We start from the raw sequence: 27381 nt of genomic DNA, 5'->3' as shown, positions 1-27381 counted from the left end.
TTATCAATAACAGAAATGGATCCATCAATTTCCAGCAACACCTAAGTTTGTAGATCCCTACTCCGTCTGCCACTGTGACATTTGTTTGGGTCGATATAAAAAAGCTTGTGAAGCCCTGTTTGTAAATAATATGCAAAGACCATGAGTCTCATTATACGTTAGGTGGCTGCGGAATGAACGGTGGCGGTAAGGGACCGGCACCGTTCATTCCGGGCCACCACATTACGAGGTCTGCTCGCGGGTGCCGCTTAGGACGTCTGGTCAGACGAAACGTCCTTAGTGGCACCCGCGAGCAGACCAGGATGCTAACAACGGGCCCATCATTAACGGACCCGTTGTTAGCATCCTCCCCATTCCCATTGGGCACGATGGGGGCTCAAATGGGAATGGCGATGTACCGGGTCCCGGTCCTGAGAATGGGAATTACCGGGCCGGCCAAAGTTGGAATGGCCCGATAATTCCCTATTTTCGGTACCCGGACCCGGTACCCGGTTTGGGGGTAGACATGCTGCTAAAAGCAGCATGGCTACCTCCAAACTTGTAATGAGGCCCCATGTTTTAAAAGGCAAACAATCTTTTGGTTCACTACAAAATCTTGACATTCGGGATTGGACATTTTACCTGAGAACCCTACAATTCTGCATGATATAATTGAGACATGGTCAATGCCTGGTGTTATCGATTTGGTCACTTAGAATTATTTAGGAGTCAAAAGCAGCAGGCCTGGGAGAGTTGGAGAGGTCAATCTAGAGCTATACGATGTTCAGGGCTGTCAAACTATTTATTTTACATGACATTATCTCCATGTCTTGGGCTACCCTGAGAGTGGAAACTCATTTTTTTCTTCAGATTTATTTTAGGCATGACTGCCCGCAGCTGAATATTGGACTGTCTATGTAGGGTGCTTATGAATTGTATAGTAAGGAGCCTTTCTGCCAGATTTCTCTTGATCAGTTTTAGTTTGCTGTTGTCCAGATCATAAGTGCTTTCATAGAAAATATCTATGGGCCTTGAGATGCCTACACATCTTATAAATGTACCCCACCTTACATATCTATGCCAGTGACACTTAATGTATTATTTAATATGTCTATGTCTCCTCTCTCAGCTTTACCTCCTGCCATACACTGGACCACTTTGCTATAAAGACACTTAGTTAATTAGTGCCTTGGTTCCATATCTCTAAGGGTCACAGTCCTCACATAACCATTTCAATTCTGCAGTGATAATGCCTTTCCCTTGATTTTGAGGTCTGATCATTTCATGTTTGCTTTCAAAGCTTGAAATAACTCCAGCAAAGATCAGGCAAAGATTAGAATCCTGAGGATGGTACTTATGGGACTTCCCCTATAATGCACCCAGATGCGGTTGAGTATTAATAACGTCCACATTGGTAGGTATCCATAAACATTCAATTCAAGGAGGTGATAGTGTTGTTGTTGAACACCCATCATCCAAATGTGTGACAAACACAGTCAGTATTTTTCAAGAAACATAACACAACTTATTTCTTAGTGGTCAATTTGCCTTGCACTAATTCCAGAGTCAAGTTCAATTAGGCAAATTTCTCCACAATTTGAATAGTTTACGGCACAAGTGTAATCATTCCATGGAAACATTATTCCAGAATTATTTTTTTACTCTCTTTGGACACATTCTCTGTTCCTTAGTTACATCTTTGACCTTAGCCTGCGATGGACATATACATTTGATAGGTTTGGTCAAATTTACATTATGAGTAGGAATTCTGGTCTCATGCCAAACACTATTATCGCTATCCATTAAAGGGGCAAGCCCATTTGAGATGGTAATTCTATCAGAGCATGCTACCAGTTTTGTAGTGAAGCAAGCAGCTTCTTCTACAACCCTCTCTTTACACTCTTTCTTCGATAATACATAGAAGGACTTTTTTCTTAAGAGGATGTGTTATTAATTAATGTGACATGAATTCAAGCTACTGTTTTGGGACATGCAAATGTGATATTATATGCTTGTGACACTCCACACTACCAATATCAGTATGGGCATAAACTTTACCTAAGACTCTATCATTTTCCTCCTTCTTTGATCTGGGTTCTGAGAAACGTCCCCATATGGAGGGGCATTAAATGGTATACTAACCCCGCAGATCCACTATTATTAATCACATTTGTAGTGGGACAGGCACATTTAAGGATTTACATGCACCAGGGATTGCTTCTATTGGGTCCATCTCCAGGTCTACTCAATCCTGGTTTGGGTTTGTCCCCTTTCTGACTCTCGTTCATTGGTAACATTGTGGATTTCCCTGCCCAAATCCTCCAGTAGTAATTTGATTTAATGTATCAAGATATTTGCTTTGGTAATCAATGTAGGTATTGTAGCAGATTTCTTTTTCCACATGAATTGGGAATGTGATATTTGGGGCTTTTCTCTTACTAATGTCCTTATAATATGAATCGTCTAAAATAAAAAACAATTGTTATTGAAATGTAGAAATTGATATGATAACCATATAATCATGCCACAAATATTAATTTAAGAAACAATAGCAAATAATGTGTCTATTTTACTCATTACACTCTTACGGATTAGAATTTGCAGTCCTCTCAGTTATGAGTGACTAACAGGCAGATTCATGGAATTCCTCACAAAAGTGTTGCACGCGGCTGGCGCACAGCGTGCCCATGCGAATGTATGCACCAGCCGCGTGCGATAAAATCAATTTCCACGCACAGCGTATTCATGGATTCTCGCCTCCAAAAGCAGACGTGGCGCAGAGTGGCGCAGCGACCCTGCAGCAGCGCCAGTTACGCCCCCAAGAACGCCCTCGCGCAAGGAAAAGCCATCAAGATCGCAAAACCATTGCAAAGGGCTGCGCCAACCCTGTACCAGTTTACCGGACTGGCAAACAGCAAACGCAAAGCGGGGAACGTGTATTACGGGTTTCGGGAACACGTCTGTGTGAGAAGTCTCACACGCGATCTGGCCTGGGGGAGTGTGTGCGTGTATTTCAGAGGTGCGCGAGAAGTTTCACATGCGAACGGGCTGGGTGCGTGTATTTCAGGGGTGCGCGAGAAGTTCCACACGCGATTGGCCTGGGCGCGTGTATTCCAGAGGTGCGCGAGAAGTTCCACATGCGATCGGGCCTGGGGGAGCGTGTGCGTGTATTTCAGGGGTGCGCGAGAAGTTCCACACGCGATTGGCCTGGGCGCGTGTATTTCAGAGGTGCGCGAGAAGTTCCACATGCAATCGGGCCTGGGGGAGCGTGTGCGTGTATTTCAGGGGTGCGCGAGAAGTTCCACACGCAATTGGCCTGGGCGCGTGTATTTCAGAGGTGCGCGAGAAGTTCCACATGCGATTGGCCTGGGCGCGTGTATTTCAGAGGTGCGCGAGAAGTTCCACACGTGATTGGCCTGGGCGCGTGCATTTCAGAGGTGTGCGAGAAGTTCCACACGCGATCGGGCCTGGGGGAGCATGTGCGTGTATTTCAGGGGTGCGCGAGAAGTTCCACACGCGATTGGCCTGGGCGCGTGTATTTCAGAGGTGCGCGAGAAGTTCCACACGCGATTTCAGCAGGGTGCGTGTATTTCAGGGGTGCGCGAGAATTCTCACACGCAATTTCAGCAGGGTACGTGTATTTCAGGGGTGCCGCGGAGTCCTACATGTGATTTGGCAGTGTGGGTCCTCCCAGGTGTCCCCTGTACACCCTCCACGGCCCCTGCAGGCAGCCCACACCACAGGGGACTACCCTGCATCCCTGGTCATGTCCCGCAGGCAGCCCACCCAACATGGGCATGCCCCCCAGCAAAGGCACATGTCTCCTTGCACTACTGATCACCAACTCATGTCCCCTTGCACCCCCACCCCCAGCATTGCGGGGCACCTGCCAGCAGGCCCCCACTCATGTCCCACTCATATCCCTCTGCACCCCCACCCCCCAGCATTGCGGGGCATCTGCCAGCAGGCCCCCACTCATGTCCCGCTCATGTCCCCCTGCACCCCCACCCCCCAGCATTGCGGGGCACCTGCCAGCAGGCCCCCACTCATGTCCCACTCATGTCCCCTTGCACCCCCACCCCCCAGCATTGCGGGGCACCTGCCAGCAGGCCCCCACTCATGTCCCGCTCATGTCCCCCTGCACCCCCACCCCCCAGCATTGCGGGGCACCTGCCAGCAGGCCCCCACTCATGTCCCACTCATGTCCCCCTGCACCCCCACCCCCCAGCATTGCGGGGCACCTGCCAGCAGGCTCCCACTCATGTCCCACTCATGTCCCCCTGCACCCCCACCCCCCAGCATTGCGGGGCACCTGGGTGTCAGTGAATCTCAAAACCCATATCATGATATGCATGATACCAATGAGATGATACTACACATTGAAGTTTGATGAAAAAAATGTATTAAAAACAGCATAAATGGAATTAAAAATAAACAAATGACAATGGGAATCAAAAACCAAAAGCAGCATGTCCGTAAAATAATGAAAAACGACAAATCATAATCCAAAGGAAAGGTGTCCAAAGTCACAGTTCAAGAAAGTAAATCCAAGGTAAAAACAAAACCGAAAACCATTGCTCCATGGGTAAATCCAAAAAACAAAAAAAAAATCCAACAGTCAACTATATACAGATAAACAAACCAGGGTCCATGATCCCAACTGAACAAATGAAACCTACATAAAAATACTACCTAATAAAATAAAACTATATACAAAAATTGTGGCCCATTGTCCAAAAAGTCCAAAATAAATAAAAAAGCAAAGGAAACCTAACACTAACTACATAACTATTTACAAGGGCAGTGGGCTAATCCGACGGCTCACTGGTTGTTGTCATGGGCCAGGGCATCATCAAACTCCTGTTCAATGGCTTGGAGGCGGGCATGTTCCCTGGCCCCGAGGTCCCGCAGGGATAATGCAGTGTCCAGCTCCAACTCCCTGCGAAGACCCTCGAGGCACTCAGCCCGCCTCAGTGCCCTCCGCATGGAGTCCTCCGCCCTGACCATTGTGAGCCGTTCCTCCTCTGCCCGCTGCCGCTCCCCACCTATCTGCTGGCCCAACCGCTCCCACACGGAAGCCACTCCCATTCCAGGGTTCTCCTGCCCTCCGGCCGATGCCTGCACCCCTGATGTTGATGGCCCCGAGCCATGATGCCTCCCACGTCGAGCCTGCCGCTGCCTCCGATGCAACTGCCTGTGTCAGCACGACGGCATCCAGGCTGATGGAAACCACTGACGCTGTCGTGCACGTGCCCTGCCCGATGATGCCGTCACATCCTCCATCTGCTGTGGTCCAGTTGCTGGTGTGTCCACCCCTGCTGGACCTCCGACTCCCGACTGTGGCAGGGATGGGATCCCCACCGAGGTGGCTGCATTGGTCGGGGCAGGTCCACAGGGGGCCCTGGTGGCATCTGGGCCAGAAGACGGCATGGAGTACGACTGGCGCATAGCCTCCACAGAGGAGGAGAGGGTCGCCAGAGTGCCTGACACATGTACGAGACCCCCGACCATGACCGCTCCCAACTGGGCCACGTTGGCACGGTGCTCTTCGTGATGACGTGCGTGCTCCCCCCGGGAAGCACGCACCTCATCACGAATGACAGCCGTGCGCAACGCGACACCAATCAGGACCTTCTCCATACGGCCAGGGGTCCCCTCGTCCGCAGGTGGAGGGGAGTCAGATGACATGGACATCCCCCCTACCTGCGGACGGGCCTGGGATAGGACATCCCTGCTGGTGCATGGTGGTGCAGTCACAGTGTCAGGGACAGTGACATTCACAGGCACCTCCACGGCGACCTGTGCTGCCTCCTGCCCCTGGACTGCACCACTTGCACCAGCAGGGAAGCCCCCACCATGTGCGGCTCAGTAGCGGCCTCCTCCTCCTCTGTGGAAACCACCAACCTGGATGGCTCCACACCGTCTTCTGCCGTTGCAAGCCCCTCTGGGGGCTCACCCACCCCTTCCGCTGCAGCCGTGGGGGCATCCCCACCGCTTAGCTCCACAGCGCCGTCTCCGCCCTCTTCTTCACTTTGCTCTGTGTAGAGGGAGACACAGAACACAAGCATCACGGTACTGTACAATGGTCCCCTAGACAGGAAGCAATAGCAGATGAGTGGCACTGTCAAAGATCACTTCCATCATGTCCCTCCACAACACATGGGTCAGTGCAGGCAAAACACATGCGGTAACAGGCATGGCGCATGCTATGGACATAAGCAAACATGTCCAAGGGACTCTTGAAGCATACAATGTTGTTTTTGGACTCACATGCATCATGGGTCATGCCTATCACATGCACACACTTCAACGTACTTTCATCCATCTGGACTCGTACACCCCAGACACAGTGGATGCAAGGATAACTAGGCTGCATCAGTGAATCTGAACATTGTCACAGACATGTGTCATGCATCCATGGCATCCACAAGTCACAGACACGCAGGTCAGAAACACAGACATGGACACCATACATGTACATGGCATCAGCACCCATCCCTCACCCACACCCATGTCCAGGAACAGAGACTGGCATGCTCTCATGTGTCCATTCCGCATAGGGCTCCCCATGTTACATTTAAACACATACACCAACCGTGTGCTTCACACATTACTGGTCTCACATGCATGACCATGATGTCCCTGCACACACACACGCGAACATGGCCTATGTCACACATACAGGCAAGTATCAGACAACCAGCACGCTGCAACATGCCCTGTCTCACACAGCAATGCTTGGCCACTTACCGCTCGACTCCAGACGGGTCTGCCTCTCAAGGATCTGGGCATGGAGCGCTGGGCGTACGCGTTCCAGGACCTCAGCGGGATGGTACTCATGCTGCCCCGGCCCCCCTCCACGAGGCGCCGGGCCTTTATGAGGGTCCTGGACCTGAAGTCCTCCCAGCGCTTCTTGACTTGCTTGATGTTGCAGGTTGCCACCCCCTCCGCGTTGATGGCAACCACAAAGTCGTCCCAGATCCTGTCCCGTCCTTCCTTGTTGGCGCGTGCTGATCCGAAGAGGGCATCATAATGCCCCAGGACAAGCTCCACCAGGACACCAACTTCCTTCTGACTGAAGCTGGTGGCCCTCTGCCCCTCTGGCTGGGGGTCGCCAGTGGTCTCGGATGGTGTTTGCCCCGACATGGCGACCCCCGAGGCAGGCGTGGGTGGGCAACTGGGTCCTGGGGCTGGGCTGTGGAGCGATGGTATCCCAGTCGGGAGTGTTCTGTTCCAGCAGGGGTGGACACAGCAACTGGACCCCTGCAGATGGCTGATGTGCAGGCACCAAATGGCAGGGCACGGTGGCAGCAGGCAGGCAGACAGCAGCAGATGGCTCGTGGGAGGCTGCTCAGGGCTCTGGGGGGCAGTAATTTGGCCTTTTGGGCAGGAGCGTGGTCTTCCGTGTGCTTACGCGTGGCCAGCTTGATAGAAGAGCGTCAGCACGCATACGCGATTCCATTGGACCAAGGCCCTTAGCGCGTATGCGTGTCTGTGACGTATCGCACACGGGCGTTGCTTTTCGTGGGGTGCGGTGTGTGTGTTTTGCAGGCGTTGGGGTTCACACGCTATTACTTCACAGTGGGTGGGTGTTGGCTACGCGTTCTTCTACACGCAAGGCAGACGGTGAGTGGTACCCTGCTCCCCCAGGCCCGATCGAGTGTAAAACCACCCGCGATGTAACGCTCACCTGATTCCCGCAGAGGCGCCGGTCTTGACTGGGTGAATGCCGTATCTTCAAAGGTGATGTGTAACACACGGTTGGCTCTTTGGGCTGGACCTCTGTGCACTGTATGTCTGACTCGAAGAGTAAGATGTCTTAGGTAAGTGAACGCCGAGCTCTCCATCTGCCTCGGGGCAGGGGGCCGTAACCAGTTTCTTCACTGGATAAGGGTGTAGGCCTCTTGACCTCAGAGGACTGCTGTCCGTCGTTAACTGCACGAACGGTAAGTTCTGGGCACTTCAAATGTCTTAAAAGTCTTTTGTAATGATATCTCTTGTTTTGCAGGGTTCCGGCGATGGCGGATGGCGGGCTGATGAGAGTTGAGGATCGAACCCGCGTGAGGAATAGAAGCGCCTGGAAGCACGTAAGTAAGCGCTTGTAGCCTGCTTCACGATGCGCACTCACTGTCCCTTTTATCTTGCAGGTACAAGTTCGGAGCTTTAGAGAAGCTGAAGGGTGATGGAATACCCACTGGATTCGGCGTGGGAAGGAGTAATGGCACGTGAGTAATAAAGTTGCCCAATGTCTTTAAACGCACCTTCTTTTGTCTTTCAGATGCGGGATGCAGCGCCGAAGGCCTCCGGAGCGTGCGAAGAGCTGGTAAGCTTTTGTCTTTCAGATGCCGGAATGCAGTGCGAAGACCTCCGGAGCATACGAAGAGTAGGTAAGCCTTTGTCTTTCAGATGCCGGAATGCAGCGCGAGGCGTTGGTGACAGCCGATGGACCAGGTAAGAGATGCGCTGCCACTGAAGACCGTAGTGCTAACCTGTTCTTTCTTTGTCTTTACAGGTGCTGCTGAAGACTGGATTCCAGGATGGTAAGCCTTTGTTCCCTCAGGCCCAGGATCAGAAGCAGAAGACACGATGAGCGTTCTGCTGCAGAGAATGCAGAATAATGCAAAGCAAGATTCATCCATCGGGTGTGGTTTAAATAGCCTCCTGTAGTGCTTAGGTGTCTCCTTCCACAGCCTCGCCTAGGTGAGAAAAGAGTTCCTGCTTTCCAGAAGAGTTCCAGTGTTCTGAACCTAGGGAGTGGCTCCTGCCCCACCCAACAGGAAAAGTAGTCCCAAACAGAAGAGGATCAGGGGCTCAACTGGCAGGTAAGTAAGCAGCATGGTCTGCTGCAGGTAAGTCCACCCAAGCATTATGAGCCCGGCGCTTCCAGCGCTGGGACTGGGCATTTTTATGAGCCTGGTGCCACTGGCGCCAGGACAGGGTCCAAAAGGTCCCAATTGGGACTGGCTGGCACTCGGAACCGGGGTTATGGGTCTGCTTCCAAGGGAGTCGGGCAAGTCCTGATCTTTTGGAAGCAGAGATCATGACAGCACCCCCCCTCAAGGCTCCTCCCAAACCGGGCTTCTCCGGGGGTTTGGGCTTGTTAGGAAATGTTTGATGAAATCTTTTGATTAGACGAGGGGCGTGGACATATTCTGCAGGTTCCCAGGATCTTTCTTGGGGACCGTAGCCTTTCCAGTCAATCAGGTAAAATAGTTTAGATTTGGAGATCTTGGAATCCAGGATGCTTTTGACTTCAAACTCGAGTTCTCCATCAACTAGAATAGGTTTTGGAGATTTAGTTAGTCGGGTTTGAGGTTGCACAGGTCTTAATAGAGAGACGTGGAAGACCTGATGTATCTTCATGTGAGGGGGCAAGTCCAACTTGACCGCTACTGGATTTACTATGGTAGTGATGGAATAGGGACCAAGGTATCTTGGGCTGAATGTGCGTGGTCCTTTTAGAGGTAGATATTTGGTGGATAACCAGACTTGATCTCCTACTTGATATTGGGGGGCTTCCTTCCGATTTTGGTCTGCTCCTTTCTTGTATTGTTCTTTAGCCCTTTGAAGGTGAGAAACGGCTTCCTTAAAGGCTTGGGTGATTGTAGAATGCAGGTGGTCTACTCCTGGTGTTCCAAGATCTTGGAGTGGATCCAACTCCGAGGTTCGAGGGTGACTACCATATAAAAGAAAAAACGGGGTCTTCCCAGTTCCCGAGTGGACAGAGTTATTGTAGGCATATTCGGCTATCCAAAGGATATCTTTCCAAGTTTTTTCAGTTTGTTGTAGCATGCAGCGCAAATACTGTTCCAGAGTTTGATTGGTCCTCTCGGTTTGTCCGTCGGTTTGAGGGTGGTGGCTGGTCGAAAGTCTCACATCAATTTGAGCCGACCGACAGCAACTTCGCCAAAAATGAGAAATAAATTGACTACCTCGATCCGAAATGAGAACTGAAGGAAAACCGTGCAGTCGGACAATGTTTTCGAGAAATTCTCGGGCCAGAGTTGCTGCTGTTGGTAAGCCTTTGAGTGGAATGAAATGCGCCATCTTGGAGAATAGATCCACGATTACTAGGATCGTATTGTATCCGGAGCATGGAGGTAGATCGGTGATGAAGTCCATAAAAAGCGTATGCCAAGGGCGAGGTGGGATGTCAATAGGGCGTAAGAGGCCGGCTGGTTTTTCCTTTTGACTCTTGTTTTGGGCGCATACTCCACAGGACATTATAAAGTCTCTGATATCTTTTTTCCAAGACGGCCACCAGAAGTAGCGCTTGATCTTTTCCGAGGTCTTGGTCATACCGGGATGTCCTTCCATTAAAGAATCGTGATAACAAGAGATTACCTTTTTCTGTAAATCTGTGCTGGGCAGGTATAACCGTTCTTGGAAATATAATAGGTTGTCCTTCACCGTAAAGTCCTTTCCCTGCAGATGCCAATTCTGTATGTCTGCTGGAGTTACCAGTAGCCTGGCTTTATCCTTAACTTCCTCTATGGATTGTGTGGCGATTACACCTAGAATTCTTTGTTCGGGAATGATAGGTACAGGTTTAGGATTGATCAAATGTTCTTCCACTCCAATCCGAGAAAGGGCATCAGCTTTACCGTTTTTTGTACCAGGTCGATAGGTAATTATGAAGTCAAACTCGGCAAAGAATAGTGCCAAACGGAGTTGCCTAGAGGATCGAGCTTTTGCGGTTTTCAAATATTGCAGGTTTCGGTGATCTGTAATCACAGTAACGGTGTGTCGGGCCCCTAGAAGATAATGCCGCCAAGCCTTAAAGGCGGACTTGATAGCTAGAAGTTCCTTATCAGTAATAGTGTAATTGATTTCAGGAGGCGAGAATTTGCGGGACCAAAATGCCACGGGATGCAACTGATTGGTTACTGGGTCCTTTTGTGATATAACTGCCCCCATGGCAAGGCTCGAAGCATCAGTTTCAACGATGTAGGGGAGTTCTGGGCGAGGATGTATTAAGATCGGTGCAGAGATAAATCTAGTCTTCAAATTCTGCAAAGCTTGTTCCGCCTCGGTAGACCATTCAAAACGTTTGTTTTTCTTTAACAAGGCGGTGATGGGCTGGACTATTCGAGAGAATTCAGGGATAAACCTGCGGTAAAAGTTAGCAAAGCCTAACATGCTTTGAACAGCTTTTACGGAGGATGGCGATGGCCATTTGAGAATTGCATCGACCATCTTTGAATCCATACGCACTCCGCTAGGTGATAATATGAATCCCAAGAATTCAACTTCAGTCACGTTGAAAACACATTTTTCCAACTTAGCGAAAAGTTTGTGTTGACGCAATCTCTCGAGGACCATTTTCACATGTTTCCGATGTTCAGTTTCCGATGAAGAATAAACGAGGATGTCATCAATGTAAACAACAACACACACATCTATGAGCTCTCTGAGGACATCGTTCATAAAATATTGAAAGGCGGCCGGGGCATTGCAAAGTCCGAAGGGCATGACCTGATATTCAAATAGCCCATACTTGGTGCGGAAGGCCGTCTTCCATTCATCGCCCTCTTTTACTCGTACCAAGTGGTAGGCTCCTCTAAGATCCAGCTTTGTATATATGCATGCTTTTCTGACTTGGTCCAGGAGTTCAGGGATCAAAGGTAACGGATATCTATTCTTAACGGTGATCTGGTTCAGGGCGCGATAATCTATACAAGTTCTAAGGTCCCCTTCTTTTTTTGGAACGAAGAACAAAGCTGAGGAAGCAGGGGACTTGGAAGGACGAATAAACCCATTCGCTAGGTATTGATCCAGGTATTGTCGGAGGTGAAGATTCTCAGGCTCGGTGAGGGCATAAATTCTACTACAAGGAGGATTAGATCCAGGTATCAGGTCTATCTGGCAGTCATAAGACCTATGAGGAGGTAGAGAGTTAGCCTGATCCTTCCGGAAAACATCTTGGAATTCTAGGTATTCAGGAGGTAACTGGGGAGCCTCCGAGGAAATTGCTGCCAGTGCAACACCAGGTCGAGGGTGACAAGTAGAGACACATTCTGGAAACTGAACCGTTCTTGCCCGCCAATCGATCTGAGGATTGTGCTTCTCTAACCAAGGAATTCCTAGAATAATCTGGAACTGAGGGGCCTTGATCACATCGAACACGATCTTCTCATGGTGTCCATCTTGACTTACTAGCGTCACTTCTTGGGTGGTATGCGTTACTGGTCCGGAGGCTATCTCCGTACCATCCACCGTAGTAATGACGTCCTTTACAGCCTTTGGACAAAGAGTCAGATTCATCCTCAAAACCATTTCATGATCCACATAATTGCCGATGGCACCGCTGTCGACGTGAGCTTCAATCGCATGTAATCGATCCGGATGTTCAGGGCTAATGAGGACCATAGGTATCACGAAATGCGAGGTCACGGAACTGGTTTTAACGCTCGGCAAGAGGACCTCTATTCTTGTCGGGCGAGGTCGTTTCCCTGCTCAGAGTTTGTGACCCTGGTAACTGCAGCTCCTACTGCCTTCTTGGCTGGTTTCACCGGACAGTCTCGAAGAAAGTGCCCCGAGTTTCCGCAATAGAGGCATAATTGCAGCTGTTTTCTCCTTTCCCGCTCCTTTTGTGTTAGTGGTCCTTTCAGGCCCCCTATTTGCATGGGTTCCCCGGAGTCTACTCCTTTGGTAGGAGTTGGTGGTTTGGAAAATACTCGAGCATCAAACTTGGAACGATCGGCCTTCCTGTTCTGCAGTCTGTGGTCAATTTGAACGACTAAGTCAATATAGTCCGAACAGTCTTGCGGGGGATTCACTACTTGGGCTAACACATCTTTGAGCTCTCCACGTAGACCTCTATAAAACAGCGTAATCCTTTTGTCCTCAGGCCATCGAGTTTCCACTATCAGTCTGTTGAAAGACGCAATAAAAGCCAAAAGGTCTTGATTACCCTGTCGCAATGAAAGGAGCTCATTGTCCAAGGCCTGCCCCTGTGAATGTCTTGCAAACAGTTTTTCCATACTGAGCTGAAAAGCTTGAAAATCATGGAGAACCGGATCATCTTGATTAACTAGAGGGATCGACCAGTCTGCCGCATTGCCACTAAGGTACGAAAGCACGAAAGCTACCTTAGCTTGATCAGTTGGAAAGGCTGCTGGCCGGCATAAGAAGTGCAACCGGCACTGATTAATAAATACTGCAAACCTCTTTGGGTCACCAGAAAATCGTTCGGGCGGAGCCAGAGGTACATTCCCAGGTAGGTTGATCTGCACTGGGTTCGTAGAGGATGTTGAAGGAAGATTTGCCCCTGATGCGGGTAACGGAGTTTGTCTGGCTTGTGACTGTAGCAATTGTCTAGCGAGATCGTCTGTTCGCTCCTTGGAAATAATCAGTTCCCTTCTTAGAGCATTCGTTTCCTGCTCTTAGTTCCCCAAGTAACTGGGCTAGCTGGTCGGTATCCGAGGTTTCCATGCGCCTGGGTGGGAGTTTTGCGGTCGGCTTTGCGTTCTGTAACGCTCACCTGATTCCCGCAGAGGCGCCGGTCTTGACTGGGTGAATGCCGTATCTTCAAAGGTGATGTGTAACACACGGTTGGCTCTTTGGGCTGGACCTCTGTGCACTGTATGTCTGACTCGAAGAGTAAGATGTCTTAGGTAAGTGAACGCCGAGCTCGCCATCTGCCTCGGGGCAGGGTGCCGTAACCAGTTTCTTCACTGGATAAGGGTGTAGGCCTCTTGACCTCAGAGGACTGCTGTCCGTCGTTAACTGCACGAACAGTAAGTTCTGGGCACTTCAAATGTCTTAAAAGTCTTTTGTAATGATATCTCTTGTTTTGCAGGGTTCCGGCGATGGCGGATGGCGGGCTGATGAGAGTTGAGGATCGAACCCGCGTGAGGAATAGAAGCGCCTGGAAGCACGTAAGTAAGCGCTTGTAGCCTGCTTCACGATGCGCACTAACTGACCCTTTTATCTTGCAGATACAAGTTCGGAGCTTTAGAGAAGCTGAAGGGTACTGGAATACCCACTGGATTCGGCGTGGGAAGGAGTAATGGCACGTGAGTAATAAAGTTGCCCAATGTCTTTAAACGCACCTTCTTTTGTCTTTCAGATGCGGGATGCAGCGCCGAAGGCCTCCGGAGCGTGCGAAGAGCTGGTAAGCTTTTCTTTCAGATGCCGGAATGCAGTGCGAAGACCTCCGGAGCATGCGAAGAGTAGGTAAGCCTTTGTCTTTCAGATGCCGGAATGCAGCGCAAAGACCTCCGGAGCATGCGAATAGTAGGTAAGCCTTTTTCTTTCAGATGCCGGAATGCAGCGCGAGGCGTTGGTGACAGCCGATGGACCAGGTAAGAGATGCGCTGCCACTGAAGACCGTAGTGCTAACCTGTTCTTTCTTTGTCTTTACAGGTGCTGCTGAAGACTGGATTCCAGGATGGTAAGCCTTTGTTCCCTCAGGCCCAGGATCAGAAGCAGAAGACACGATGAGCGTTCTGCTGCAGAGAATGCAGAATAACGCAAAGCAAGATTCATCCATCGGGTGTGGTTTAAATAGCCTCCTGTAGTGCTTAGAGTCTCCTTCCACGGCCTCGCCTAGGTGAGAAAAGAGTTCCTGCTTTCCAGAAGAGTTTCAGTGTTCTGAACCTAGGGAGTGGCTCCTGCCCCACCCAACAGGAAAAGTAGTCCCAAACAGAAGAGGATCAGGGGCTCAACTGGCAGGTAAGTAAGCAGCATGGTCTGCTGCAGGTAAGTCCACCCAAGCATTATGAGCCCGGCGCTTCCAGCGCTGGGACTGGGCATTTTTATGAGCCTGGTGCCACTGGCGCCAGGACAGGGTCCAAAAGGTCCCAATTGGGACTGGCTGGCACTCGGAACCAGGGTTATGGGTCTGCTTCCAAGGGAGTCGGGCAAGTCCTGATCTTTTGGAAACAGAGATCATGACACGCGAGCCCCTGAAATACACGTACCCCGCTCCCCCAGGCCCGATCGCGTGTAAATACACCCGCGAGCCCCTGAAATACACGTACCCCGCTCCCCCAGGCCCGATCGCGTGTGAAAACACCCGCGAGCCCCTGAAATACACATACCCCGCTCCCCCAGGCCCGATCGCGTGTAAAACACTCGCGAGCCCCTGAAATACACATACCCCGTTCACCCCAGTCCCGATCGCGTGTGAAAACACCCGCGAGCCCCTGAAATACACGCACCCAGGCCAATCGCGTGTGAAACTTCTCGCGAACCCCTGAAAGACACGCGCCAAGGCCAATCGCGTGTGGAACTTCTCACGCACCCCTGAAATACACGCGCCCAGGCCAATCGCGTGTGAAACTTCTCGCGCACCTCTGAAATACACGCACCCAGGCCAATCGCGTGTGGAACTTCTCGCGCACCCCTGAAATACACGCACCCAGGCCAATCGCGTGTGAGAAACTTCTCGCGCACCTCTGGAATACACGCACACGCTCCCCCAGGCCCGATCGCGTGTGAAACTTCTTGCGCACCTCTGAAATACACGCACACGCTCCCCCAGGCCCGATCGCGTGTGAAACTTCTCGCGCACCTCTGAGATACACGCACACGCCTCCCCAGGCCCGATCGCGTGTGGGCCTTCTCTGACGCACATTTTTTTCCTGCGCAGGGACGCTACCGCCTGCTTTCGTGTGGGGGACATGTATGGGCCTAGGCGCGTCTTTGGCCGTGCGCTGTTTTTCCCTATTCGATTCCATGAATACGTGTTGCAGGCGAGCGTGTGGGCGTTCTGCGCACTTGCCTCCTGTACTTCCCCCATGACGCCCACATTTTCACGAGTTGTTCCCGATTCTGCGTGTGATGCCCCGTGTTACGCCTACTTTTGTTATGTGCGCCGCGCTATGTGCGAATTCGCTGTGGCCTTATCGCACGGCGTTCGATGACCTGTGCGCCAGCGTGAGCCGCCCACTTTTTCAGCGCACATCCCACATTTTGCGCGTGCACGGACTTCCATGAATTGATGTGCAATGTTTTCTGTGCGATAATCGCACTTGCACTACGATTTTCGCTATTTCACTGCGAATCGCACGTTTTCGCACACGTGCGCCGTTTTTTCGGCGCACATTGATTCCATGAATCTGCCTGTAAATTGGGTGATCGACCATTCAAGTCCTGGATAATTAATATAGTAGTCTAGCACCAACTTGCAACTCTGATATGACTGTCCAAGGAATTCTAAAAGACAAACTCAGTTCACTGTTGCTCAAGTTTACTTTTCCTTTAAGGCGACAGATGGAAAAAACAAAACTGTCAACCACACCTTTGATGAAGTGACTTTGATTAGCTCAGCTTCTGTAGTTTGACTTATTTTCAATTATCACATGCAGCAATGAAAAATAAAAATAGGTGTTTGAACAGTACCCTTCCACTATGGATGTATTTATTAACACTGGTCTCTGTGTTCAGGGGGTGGGAACTAACATTTTAAAGGGCCGGGATATCCAGGATTGTCAAAGTGCTGAATCAAGCAAACCCACATCACTTTCCCTTACAACTGGGCCTGCAGGAATTGCACTTAAAGTGTCCTTCATATGTGCTTCATGCCCTACATTAATTTTTTAATGTTCGTTTCTGTGTTCCGGTTACAGATGCTAGCATTTTAAAGGGACCGGATTACCTGGATTGCTTTGGTGCTGAATCAAACTAAATCGCACATATTTCCTTACCACTTGTCCTGAAGCAACTTCACTTAAATTAAAGTTGGTGGGGGCATCACAGCCTAGATGCGTCTTTGCATGATGGAGTCTACGTCCGGGGTCAGTGGTAGCAGTTTAATAGAGCAGGATTAATAGGTTGTTGAATCAAATGATCCTGCCTTCTCTTCCCACAACGCTGGCAATGCAGCGACTGAAGTTATTCAGATTGTTGAATTTTTAAATTAGATGTAGAAGAATAGTAATCAATCAAATCGGCTTTATAAAAGCAGAACAGACAATTATGCATTCACATCGATAAAATCACACAACACACGTTTACACAATTCCTTCCAGTTAGGGTAGATATTGATTTTTCCAGAAATATCAAAGCTTAGATTTTCAGCATCAGATTACATCAATTCTTGAACACAACTGTCTGCAAACAGACAAATAAACCAAACCACCCTTTATGCGAACACGATCGACTTCTATTAAAAGAATTATTAACTAAACATTCTTTAGAAAGCTATCTCTGTTTTTAACTGCAGTAAATAATAACATAGAGACTGCGTTAAAAGACAGGGGTGTCAAACCTAATTTCATAATTACAAGACACATGAGCTTAATAATGGCTCCAGTCACGTTTGTCTAAAAAGTTTTATAGAATGGACAAGAGGGCATAAAGCGCAATTCATCTTCCACTAGGATAGAACATAGAGACCAAATCGCAGACAATCCCTTTCACCAATCTCGCATACATTTTGCAAGGGGAAAATACCTAAAATGTCCTCTTCATTCCCAATGTAATCTAGGTATGGTTCCATGGCCGAGTCAGATTTCAATACCAAATAGCTTGCTGACTATCAACCAATATAGCAAATATATAGTCTGGTCCCCAGGACAGAATCAGAGAATCTCCTCTTCAGAACTGCTTTGTATTGTGAATTAATGTTGTTACGATCAGACTACAAAAGATCAAGGACCAACACTGTAAGCAGATGTTTGACCTGTTTCAGCCAGGGCATTGCCTTTGCACCATTCATGGCTAAACTATCTACCGAACTGTCTCTATATGTGGCAAGGTCATCCGAAGCCCAAAATCGGAGCCAGTACAACAAGGGCTTGATCATCACCTTGTATTTGATTTCGACATCCCCTACTTCACAGGCCAATGGTGCAGAGGCAGTACTGCCAGGGAGACCAAGAAGATGTTTCAGAAATGTGTTTTCTATTATCAGAAGAGAGACAGGTGACGTGTGGCCCCCCAATTCTGCTCCATGGATTATAGCTGGAATAGATTTAGTCCTGTGTACCGTCTTAGTCGCGGAAATTTAAAACGACTAAATAGAACATCAACATGTATAATGTGTACAGTTGGAACTTATCCAGAAAATGTCTGCACCATAAATATTATTTTCTTCTCAGATGAATTGCATTTACATTTGAGTATTTTGTCAAGAGCATAGTCTACAGTTTCAGAACTAAATGCTTAGTCTTTTAAATATGCAGATCTCGGGTTTTAATTTCAGTGCACCTGCTCATCTGATCCTTTTGATAGCAATAAAACAAGTTCCCTGCATTTGGTTATTGATGAAACTTACAATCGGAGAGCAAAGAGACAATTCAATATTGGGTCTGTTGGTTTTAAATTTCAGTAGCATTGTAATTAATGTGTCTTACACTGAAAAAGAATGTTCTACAATTATATTCCGAAAACGTCAGAGTATTCTCCTGTGCATCATGTACATTTTGGATGCTCATTTGTACATGTTTGTCTTTCGTGATCATTTTTGTTCTACTTTTGTAGGTGCCTTCGCTTGTAAGATGGTTCCTTTTGTCCAGTCCACAGCCATTGTGACAGAAATCCTCACCATGACCTGCATTGCAGTAGAAAGACACCAGGGAATTGTGCATCCATTGAAAATGAAATGGCAGTACACCAACAGAAGGGCTTTCACAATGCTTGGTGAGTTAATAGTGTTCATTATCGATTTAAGAATCCCAATCATTTGGCTAAATGCATCCTGTGGTATGCCTTTTTATGGTGTTCAATGTTATCATTCGTGCATGCAAGTTGCAACCGGTCATTTAGTTAAATGGTTCGTGATTTTTTTTTCTCAATGTTCATTAAGGAATAAAGACAGGTAGCTAACTAGAAGCTACCTGAGTCAGAACTATCACCTGAATCAGGCTTTAATAGAATACAGCGAATAATGGTTTCTTAAAATCGGGAAGGTTGAATACTCTGGTATCTGGTGGAGCACACAGTATACCTTCTGAAGTGATACAGGAAGAGAGGGGTCCAAGTTAAGCAAACTGTATAATTCAAACAGGAAATAGAATAAGGGTGTATTAAACAAAAATGTAGAAAGCAAGAATACTTTATACCTTTTGAATAAATAAACCATTCCTATGATGTATAAACAGGACATCAGACTGGATGGGATGCAGATGGTTTTGAAAATGAATAAAATTAATGAATTAAAACAGGAATTGTAAGATTTTTTTTTTAATGAATGGTAAACGGTGACAGAGGCTACCTACTATGTTGATCCATCCAGTCAGGGCAGTGGACTCCTGGCCACACTGGTTTCATGCCACTTGGAGTTTTATTTCTGACACAGGTGAAAAAAGAATTGTCAGAAAAATAATGAATCGTGTCCTGATTTACATTTTCTGTACCACTTTGCAGGCTTTGTCTGCAAAAGATGCTTTCAAAGAAACATGGATCACATCATAAAAATTCCACTTGGCCAGGACATTTTGTAAATGTGCTTGGCAAGTTTCACAGCAGTGGTATTTTTTTTTCCTTCACTGACGTTTGGAACAACTGACAAATGCCAGTGCAAAATTGCCCGAGATGCATCCAGACCCTAGACATTACACAAAGACATTGTTGTGGATGATGACTAGGGTCTCAAACAATCTGTAGATCACTTTGCTCATGATAACATGCTATAATGAATGACACATATACCCATAATGATGAACACACACACACACACGTGCACACACAGATATGGTGACTTATTTTTTGCAAGAACTTCAGTATGCAGAATGTTTGGGGTACACTTTTAGGACTTGGCTTTTTGGTGCAGTTTTGCTTCTATACACAACTGAGTCACATTAGGTTCTGACATAGGCTGATTTGGGTGCAAACTGGCCTGTTATTGTATGCAATCAGTTCCACCAAAGTTGCAGATCCCTTCAAACCTTTTTTTACAGTAAAATGCCCTTTTAAGTGCCATTTGTTCTTATTATGCAGAACATGCTACTGTTGGATCAACTGGACAATGTACAGTAGCAACCCGAATCCATGTCGGCTAGCACATAATTCAGAGTCAACGCAGGGTCAGCCTGGATTCTGAACATTTCAGATATTCATCTGGAGGCTATCAGGGTAATTCATAGAATTTCGCACAAAAGTGGCACACACGCCAGCCGCGTGCGATAAAATCCATTTCATCGCACAGCGTATTCATGGATTTTAGCCTCCAAAACCAGCCGTGGCGGAGAGTGACAGTGCCAGTTACGCCCCCAAGAACGCCCTCGCGCAAGGAAAAGCCATCAAAATCCCCAATTCATCGCAAATGTCTGCGCTAACCCTGGACCAGTTCACAGGGCTGCCAAACAGCAAACACCAAGCGGGGAACGTGTATTTCAGGGGTTCGCGGGAAGTTTCACACGCGATTGTCCTGGGTACGTGTATTTCAGGGGTGCGCATGAAGTTTCACACGTGATTACAGCAGGGCACGTGTATTTCAGGGGTGCGCGGGAAGTTTCACACGCGAATACAGCAGGGTACGTGTATTACAGGGGTGCGTGGGAAGTTCCACACGCGATTGTCCTGGGTATGTGTATTCCAGGGGTGCGCGGGAGGTTTCACACGCAAATTCAGCAGGGTACATGTATTTCAGGGGTGCGCAGGAAGTTCCACACGCGATTGTCCTAGGTACGTGTGTTCCAGGGGTGCGCGTGAAGTTTCACATGCAAATTCAGCAGGGTACGTATATTTCAGGGGTGCCCATGAAGTTTCAGATGCGATTCCATCAGGGCACGTGTATTTCAGGGGTGCGCAGGAAGTTTCACACGCAAATTCAGCAGGGTACGTGTATTTCAGGGGTGCACAGGAAGTTCCACACGCGATTGTCCTGGGTACGTGTATTCCAGGGGTGCGCGGGAAGTTTCATACGCGAATTCAGCAGGGTACGTTTATTTCAGGGGTGCGTGGGAAGTTCCACACATGATTGTCCTGGGTACGTGTGTTCCAGGGGTGCGCGTGAAGTTTCACACGCAAATTCAGCAGGGTACGTGTATTTCAGGGGTGCACGTGAAGTTTCACACGCGATTCCATCAGGGCACGTGTGTTCCAGGGGTGCGCGTGAAGTTTCACACGCGAATTCAGCAGGGTACGTGTATTTCAGGGGTGCGCATGAAGTTTCACATGCGATTCCATCAGGGCAAGTGTATTTCAGGGGTGCACGGGAAGTTTCACATGCAAATTCAGCAGGGTATGTGTATTTCAGGGGTGCGCAGGAAGTTCCACACGCAATTGTCCTGGGTACTTGTATTCCAGGGGTGCACGGGAAGTTTCACACGCGAATACAGCAGGGTACGTGTATTTCAGCGGTGCGCGGGAAGTTCCACACGCGATTGTCCTGGGTACGTGTATTCCAGGGGTGCGCGGGAGGTTTCACACGCAAATTCAGCAGGGTACATGTATTTCAGGGGTGCGCAGGAAGTTCCACACACGATTGTCCTAGGTACGTGTGTTCCAGGGGTGCGCGTGAAGCTTCACATGCAAATTCAGCAGGGTACGTATATTTCAGGGGTGCCCATGAAGTTTCAGATGCGATTCCATCAGGGCACGTGTATTTCAGGGGTGCGCAGGAAGTTTCACATGCAAATTCAGCAGGGTACGTGTATTTCAGGGGTGCACAGGAAGTTCCACACGCGATTGTCCTGGGTACGTGTATTCCAGGGGTGCGCGGGAAGTTTCATACGCGAATTCAGCAGGGTACGTTTATTTCAGGGGTGCGTGGGAAGTTCCACACATGATTGTCCTGGGTACGTGTGTTCCAGGGGTGCGCGTGAAGTTTCACACGCAAATTCAGCAGGGTACGTGTATTTCAGGGGTGCACGTGAAGTTTCACACGCGATTCCATCAGGGCACGTGTGTTCCAGGGGTGCGCGTGAAGTTTCACACGCGAATTCAGCAGGGTACGTGTATTTCAGGGGTGCGCATGAAGTTTCACATGCGATTCCATCAGGGCAAGTGTATTTCAGGGGAAGTTTCACATGCAAATTCAGCAGGGTATGTGTATTTCAGGGGTGCGCAGGAAGTTCCACACGCAATTGTCCTGGGTACTTGTATTCCAGGGGTGCACGGGAAGTTTCACACGTGAATTCAGCAAGGTACGTGTATTTCAGCGGGGCGCGGGAAGTTCCACACGCGATTGTCCTGGGTACGTGTATTCCAGGGGTGCGCGGGAAGTTCCATACGCGATTGTCCTGGGTACGTGTGTTCCAGGGGTGCGCGGGAAGTCTCACACGCGAATTCAGCAGGGTACGTGTATTTCAGGGGTGCGCGGGGAGTACTACAAGTGAATTGGCCGTGTGGGTCCTCCCAGGTGTTCCCTCTACACCCTCCACAGCCCCTGCAGGCAGCCCACACCACATGGTACTACCCTGCACCCCTGCTCATGTCCCGCAGGCAGCCCATCCACCATGGGCATGCCCCCCAGCCAAGCCACATGTCACCTTGCACTACTGATCAACAACGCATGTCTCCCAGCACCCCCACCCCCCAGCACTGTGGGGCACCTGCCAGCAGGCCCCCACTCATGTCCAACTCATGTCCCCCTGCACCCGCACCGCCCAGCATCCAGGGGCACCCTCCACCAGGTCCCCACTCATGTCCAACTCATGTCCCCCCACACCCCAGCAGTCAGGGGCACCCTCCACCAGGCCCCAATCATGTCCAACTCATGTCCCCCTGCACCCCAACCCCCCAGCAGTCAGGGGCACCTGCCAGCAGGCCCCCACTCATGTCTCCCAGCACCCCCACACCCCAGCAGTCAGGGACACCCTCCACCAGGCCCCCACACATGTCTCCCAGCACCCCCACCCCCCAGCAGTGCAGGGCACCCTCCACCATGCCCCCACACAGGTCTCCCAGCACCCCCACCCCCCAGCATCCAGGGGCACCCTCCACCAGGCCCCCACTCATGTCTCCCATCACCCCCACCCCCCAGCAGTGCAGGGCACCTTCCACCAGGCCCCCACACATGTCCCCCTGCACCACCCCAGCATCCAGAGGAACCCTCCACCAGGCCCCCACTCATGTCTCTCAGTAGCCCCACCCCCCAGCATCCAGGGGCACCCTCCACCAGGCCCCCACTCATGTCCAACTCATGTCCCCATGCACCCCCACCCCCCATCATCCAGGGGCACCCTCCACCAGGCCCCCACTCATGTCCAACTCGTGTCTCCCTGCACCCCCACCCCCCAGCAGTCAGGGGCACCCTCCACCAGGCCCCCACTCATGTCCAACTCATGTCCCCCTGCACCTCCACCCCCCAGCAGTGCAGGACAGCTGCCAGAAGGCCCCCATACATGTCCCCCCAACACCTCATGACGATCCATAATCAGGGACGGCATGCCCCCTCAATACACTGCCCACGCCACCCCAGTCCGAACACACCACCAGGTATGACATCCACCCTACAAAGGAATCACCAGCACATGATGCATCCCAAATGGCTAGTCTACACATCAACATATATCCGTCAAACCCACACAATGACAGCATGTGAATGAAAAAAACACACATTGCGACATGCATGAAACCAAAGAGAGAATACGACACATTGAAGTACCAATTGATAATGTATTAAACAGAAAAGCAAGGCAATGAAATGGAACAGAAGAAAATGGAAATAAAAAAAGAAATTCAGCATGTCCAATAAATGAAAAAGACGCATGAAATCCAAATGAAAAGCAATCCAAAAGCAAGTCTCCAAAGTGTCAGTCTGAGAAAATATATCCAAGGTGCAAAAATAATCAAAAACCATTGACCCATGGGAAAAAAAAAATCAACAATCCAAATCCATTGTCAAACTATGTACAAAGTGAACATCCAGGGTCCATGTGCCCAATCCTTTAAATGAAATGTATGAAATAAAATCCTACCTAATGAAGAAACATATACAAGAAGTTGGGGCATTGTCCAAGCGCCCCAAAACAATACAAAACTGAAAGGAAACTTAACACAAAGAACTATTTACAAGGGCAGTGGGCCAGTCCGACGGCTCACTTCTGGATGTTCCGGGCCAGGGCATCATCGAACTCCTGCTCAATGTCCCGGAGGCGGTCCTCTTCCATGGCCCCGAGGGTCCGCAGGGATGATGACATGTTCTCCTCCATCTCCCAGCGGATTGCCTCGAGGCACTTGGCCCGCCTCAGGGCCCTCCGCATGGAGTTCTCCGCCCTGACCATCGTGAGCTGTGCCTCTTCCGCCCGCTGCCGCTCCGCATCTATGGCATGGCCCAACCGCTGCCACACAGAAGAAAATTCCCGTCCTGGGTCCTCCTGCCCTCCGGCCGATGCCTGCCCCTCCGATGTCGAAGGCCCCAAGCCATCATGGCTCCCACCTCGTTGCTGCTGCTGCTGTGCCTGTGCCCGTGCCCTGGCTCCTGCTGCCTGCACATTCTCCACTGGCCGGGGTGCAGTCGTTGATGTGGCCACCCCTGCTGGTCGTCCGACTCCTGACTGTGGCAGGGGTGTATCCTCCACCAGCCTGGCCGCACCGTCAGAGGAAGCTCCACAGGGCACCCAGGTGACAAATGGGTGGAAAGATGGCACGGAGGACGACTGGCGCATAGGGTGTTCAGTTGAGGAGGGGGTCGGAACAAGCTCCAGCAAACGGAGGAATCCGGCCTGGGTGACCTGTCCCAGTAGGCGGACGCGGTCAACGAGCCATTCGAGATGACGTGCAGTCTCCCCAAGAAAAGACTGCAGGTCACCTTGCATGGCCCGTTGACGCAACGCCACACCAGTCAGGACAGGCTCAACCCGTACCTGGATAGCCAAGTCCGCAGGCAGAGGAAGGCCAGTTGTTGTAAACTCATCCCCTGCCTGAAAACGGGTCTGGACGTAGGCATCCCTGCTGGTGCAAGATGATGCAGTGACAGGATCAGGGACAGGATTGCACACAGGCACCTCTGCGGCGGCCTGTGCTGCCTCCTGTCCCTGGTCCTGCACTGCACCACTAGCACCAGTGGAATCCCCACCTCCAGACCCCGTCTCAGTCGCTTGCACGGCCTCCTCCTCCACCAAACCCCCCACCAACCTGGATGACTCCGTGCCATCTTCCCCCATTGGGCCCTGTGGGGTCCCAGCTGCCCCTTCTGCAGCCGAGGAGTCCAACTCCGACCTCTGCCTCTTGGACCTCCCCCCGGCAGCTGCCGCCTGGGACGCGGCACTGGACTCCTCACTCCCCGACGAGATGACAACCTGGGAGGGGAGCCGGGCCTTGCGTCTCCGGCTGGCGGTGCAATCCCTGCCGCTGTGCTCCACAGCACCTTCTCCGCCCTCTTCATCAGTTGACGCTGCAGACAGGGAGAAATAAAACACAGGCATAAGGGCACTGTACAATGGACACATAGACACATGACAGTTGTACATGAGTGGCATTGGCAAACCTCAGACATGGCATCACAATCGCCAACACACATGTCATTTCAACTCGCACACATGAGCCATACCACAGCCATATCGCAACAGCAAGCACCATCCATACACATACAACGGAATGAGCAGGCAAAGGTGAGCCAGACATCACATGCAACACAGGGAGTGCACTACACATGCACACACACCACCACACTTGCATGCATGTGTACACCTCTGCCAACTGTTGCAGTGTTGAGATCGGCATCCATGTCACATCTGCCAATCAGTCTTCCACATCCAAGTGTCACATGCATCCATGTTGCATCACTGTTGCCCCCTTGTCAAATACACACACATGCACATGTACACAATGCAGATACATGTAGCTGAAACCAACATCCATGTGTGACATCAAGAACATGCCTACTTACATACACATTCATTCAAACGTGTGCCCACACATCTGCATTTGGCATGGAAGCCTACACACACAAGCACCATCCATGTCTCACACATGAGAGCCCTCGCATGTGTTAGCCTCACGGCCCTGTACACCCCCCCCCCTACTTGGCCCCATTAAAACACATGTGCAACCTGCACACTACTGGCACACCACCACACACACAGCTTACAATCAGGATGCATGTACACTTACCGCTCGACTCCAGACGGGTCTGCCTCTCAAGGACCTGGATGTGGAGCACTGGGGATATGCATTCCAGGACCCTCATCTGATCTTCCGACAAAGTGGCCCCGGCGCCCCTTAGCATCCGCTGCCTTCAAGAGGCGCCGGGCCTTGTTGAGGGTCCCGGACCTGAAGTCCTCCCAGCGCTTCTTGACATGATGGAATAGTCGGACTGCCACCCCCTCCGCGTTGATGGCAGTCACGATGTCCATCCAGATCTGAGTCCATCCTTCCTTGTCGGCGCGCAAACCTCCGAAGAGGGCATCATACTGCCCCAGGACTTGCTTCACCAGGACACCAACTTCGGTGGCAGTGAAACTGGTGCCCCTCTGCCTCTCTGGCCGGCAGTTGCCAGTGGTGCCAGATATTGCAGTGCCCGACATGACAACCCCAGAGGCAGGAGTGGGTGGGCAACTGGGTCCTGGGGTTGGTCTGTGGAGCGATGGAATCCCAGTCGGAGTCTTCGGTTCCAGCAGGGGTGGTCACAGCAACAGCACAGCACCCCTGGCTTATGTGCAGGCAGCAAATGGCAGGGCACGTGGGCAGTAGGCAATCAGGCAGCAGCAGATGGCAGGTGGGAGCCTGCTCGGGGCTCTGGGGGGGCAGTAATTAGGCCTTCTGGGCAGGAGCGTGGTCTTCCGTGTGCTTATGCGTGGCTAGCTTGATACGGAGTGATTTGGCGTGAAAATCTAGCATGTCTGCGTGTAATTCGAGGAAAGGGCCTTAGCGCGTAAGCTCGTCAGCACACATATGCGAATTCATTGGCCCAAAGGCCCCCAGCGTGTAGGCACGTCTATGAGGTTACGCGCACGTGCGTTTTCCATGGCGCGTAGAAAAAATAAGCACATCAGAGTGTCATAGCATGTAATTGGTGGAAAGGGCCTCAGCGCGTATGCGCGTCTGTGATGTGCGTGTGCTGGCGTTTCCCTGTACACGGGTGCATGTTACACGTCCAATGACTGCACGTCAGAGTGCCAGCTCGTGTAATTGGAGGATAGGGCCTTAGCGCGTACATGCGGAAGTGACGCTGGACGTGTGGGCATGTTTAAAAGGTACGTGTAGAACGCCATTTCCTTGTACGTGCTTTTCGTGGAGAGCGAGTGGGGGAAATCTGTACTTCTTGTCGGTTCACACGCGATTTACTTCACAGCGTTCCAAGTTCGTACTCCCTGTTACCTCTGACAGCTTTTTCTCTTTTTGTCTTTTTCCTGGGCCTGTTTCCTCAGACAGCATACAATTCTTCTTTTGGCGGGGGTGTTGCCAATGTGCACATGCGCGTCTTTTTCACACATTTTTTCCAGGCAGACGGTGAGTCGCGCACGTATTTAACATCTGTGCTTGCCCCGTGTGTCGCATACTCGTTCAGAGGTCATTCTAGGCTGCGTGTAACACGCATACGTTCATTTTTGTGTTTCTGGGTCC

At 50.4% G+C, this 27381-nt stretch overlaps 1 protein-coding gene across 1 annotated transcript in view; it reads left to right on the top strand.

The window, feature by feature from the left end:
* Positions 1–27381, top strand: part of QRFPR (pyroglutamylated RFamide peptide receptor) — a 716932-nt gene that overhangs the window by 241904 nt on the left and 447647 nt on the right. Inside the window, exon 2 of the mRNA XM_069631167.1 lies at positions 18409–18567. Within this exon, the coding sequence (XP_069487268.1) occupies positions 18409–18567 (159 nt within the window). The remainder of the gene's footprint in view (positions 1–18408; positions 18568–27381) is intronic.

Source organism: Ambystoma mexicanum, chromosome 6q, assembly GCF_040938575.1.
Source record: "Ambystoma mexicanum isolate Mex_15411 chromosome 6q, UKY_AmexF1_1, whole genome shotgun sequence".
In the NCBI taxonomy this organism is placed as follows: domain Eukaryota; kingdom Metazoa; phylum Chordata; class Amphibia; order Caudata; family Ambystomatidae; genus Ambystoma; species Ambystoma mexicanum.
Note: the sequence above shows the minus strand (reverse complement) of the source record. Positions and strands in the feature narration are given on the sequence as shown.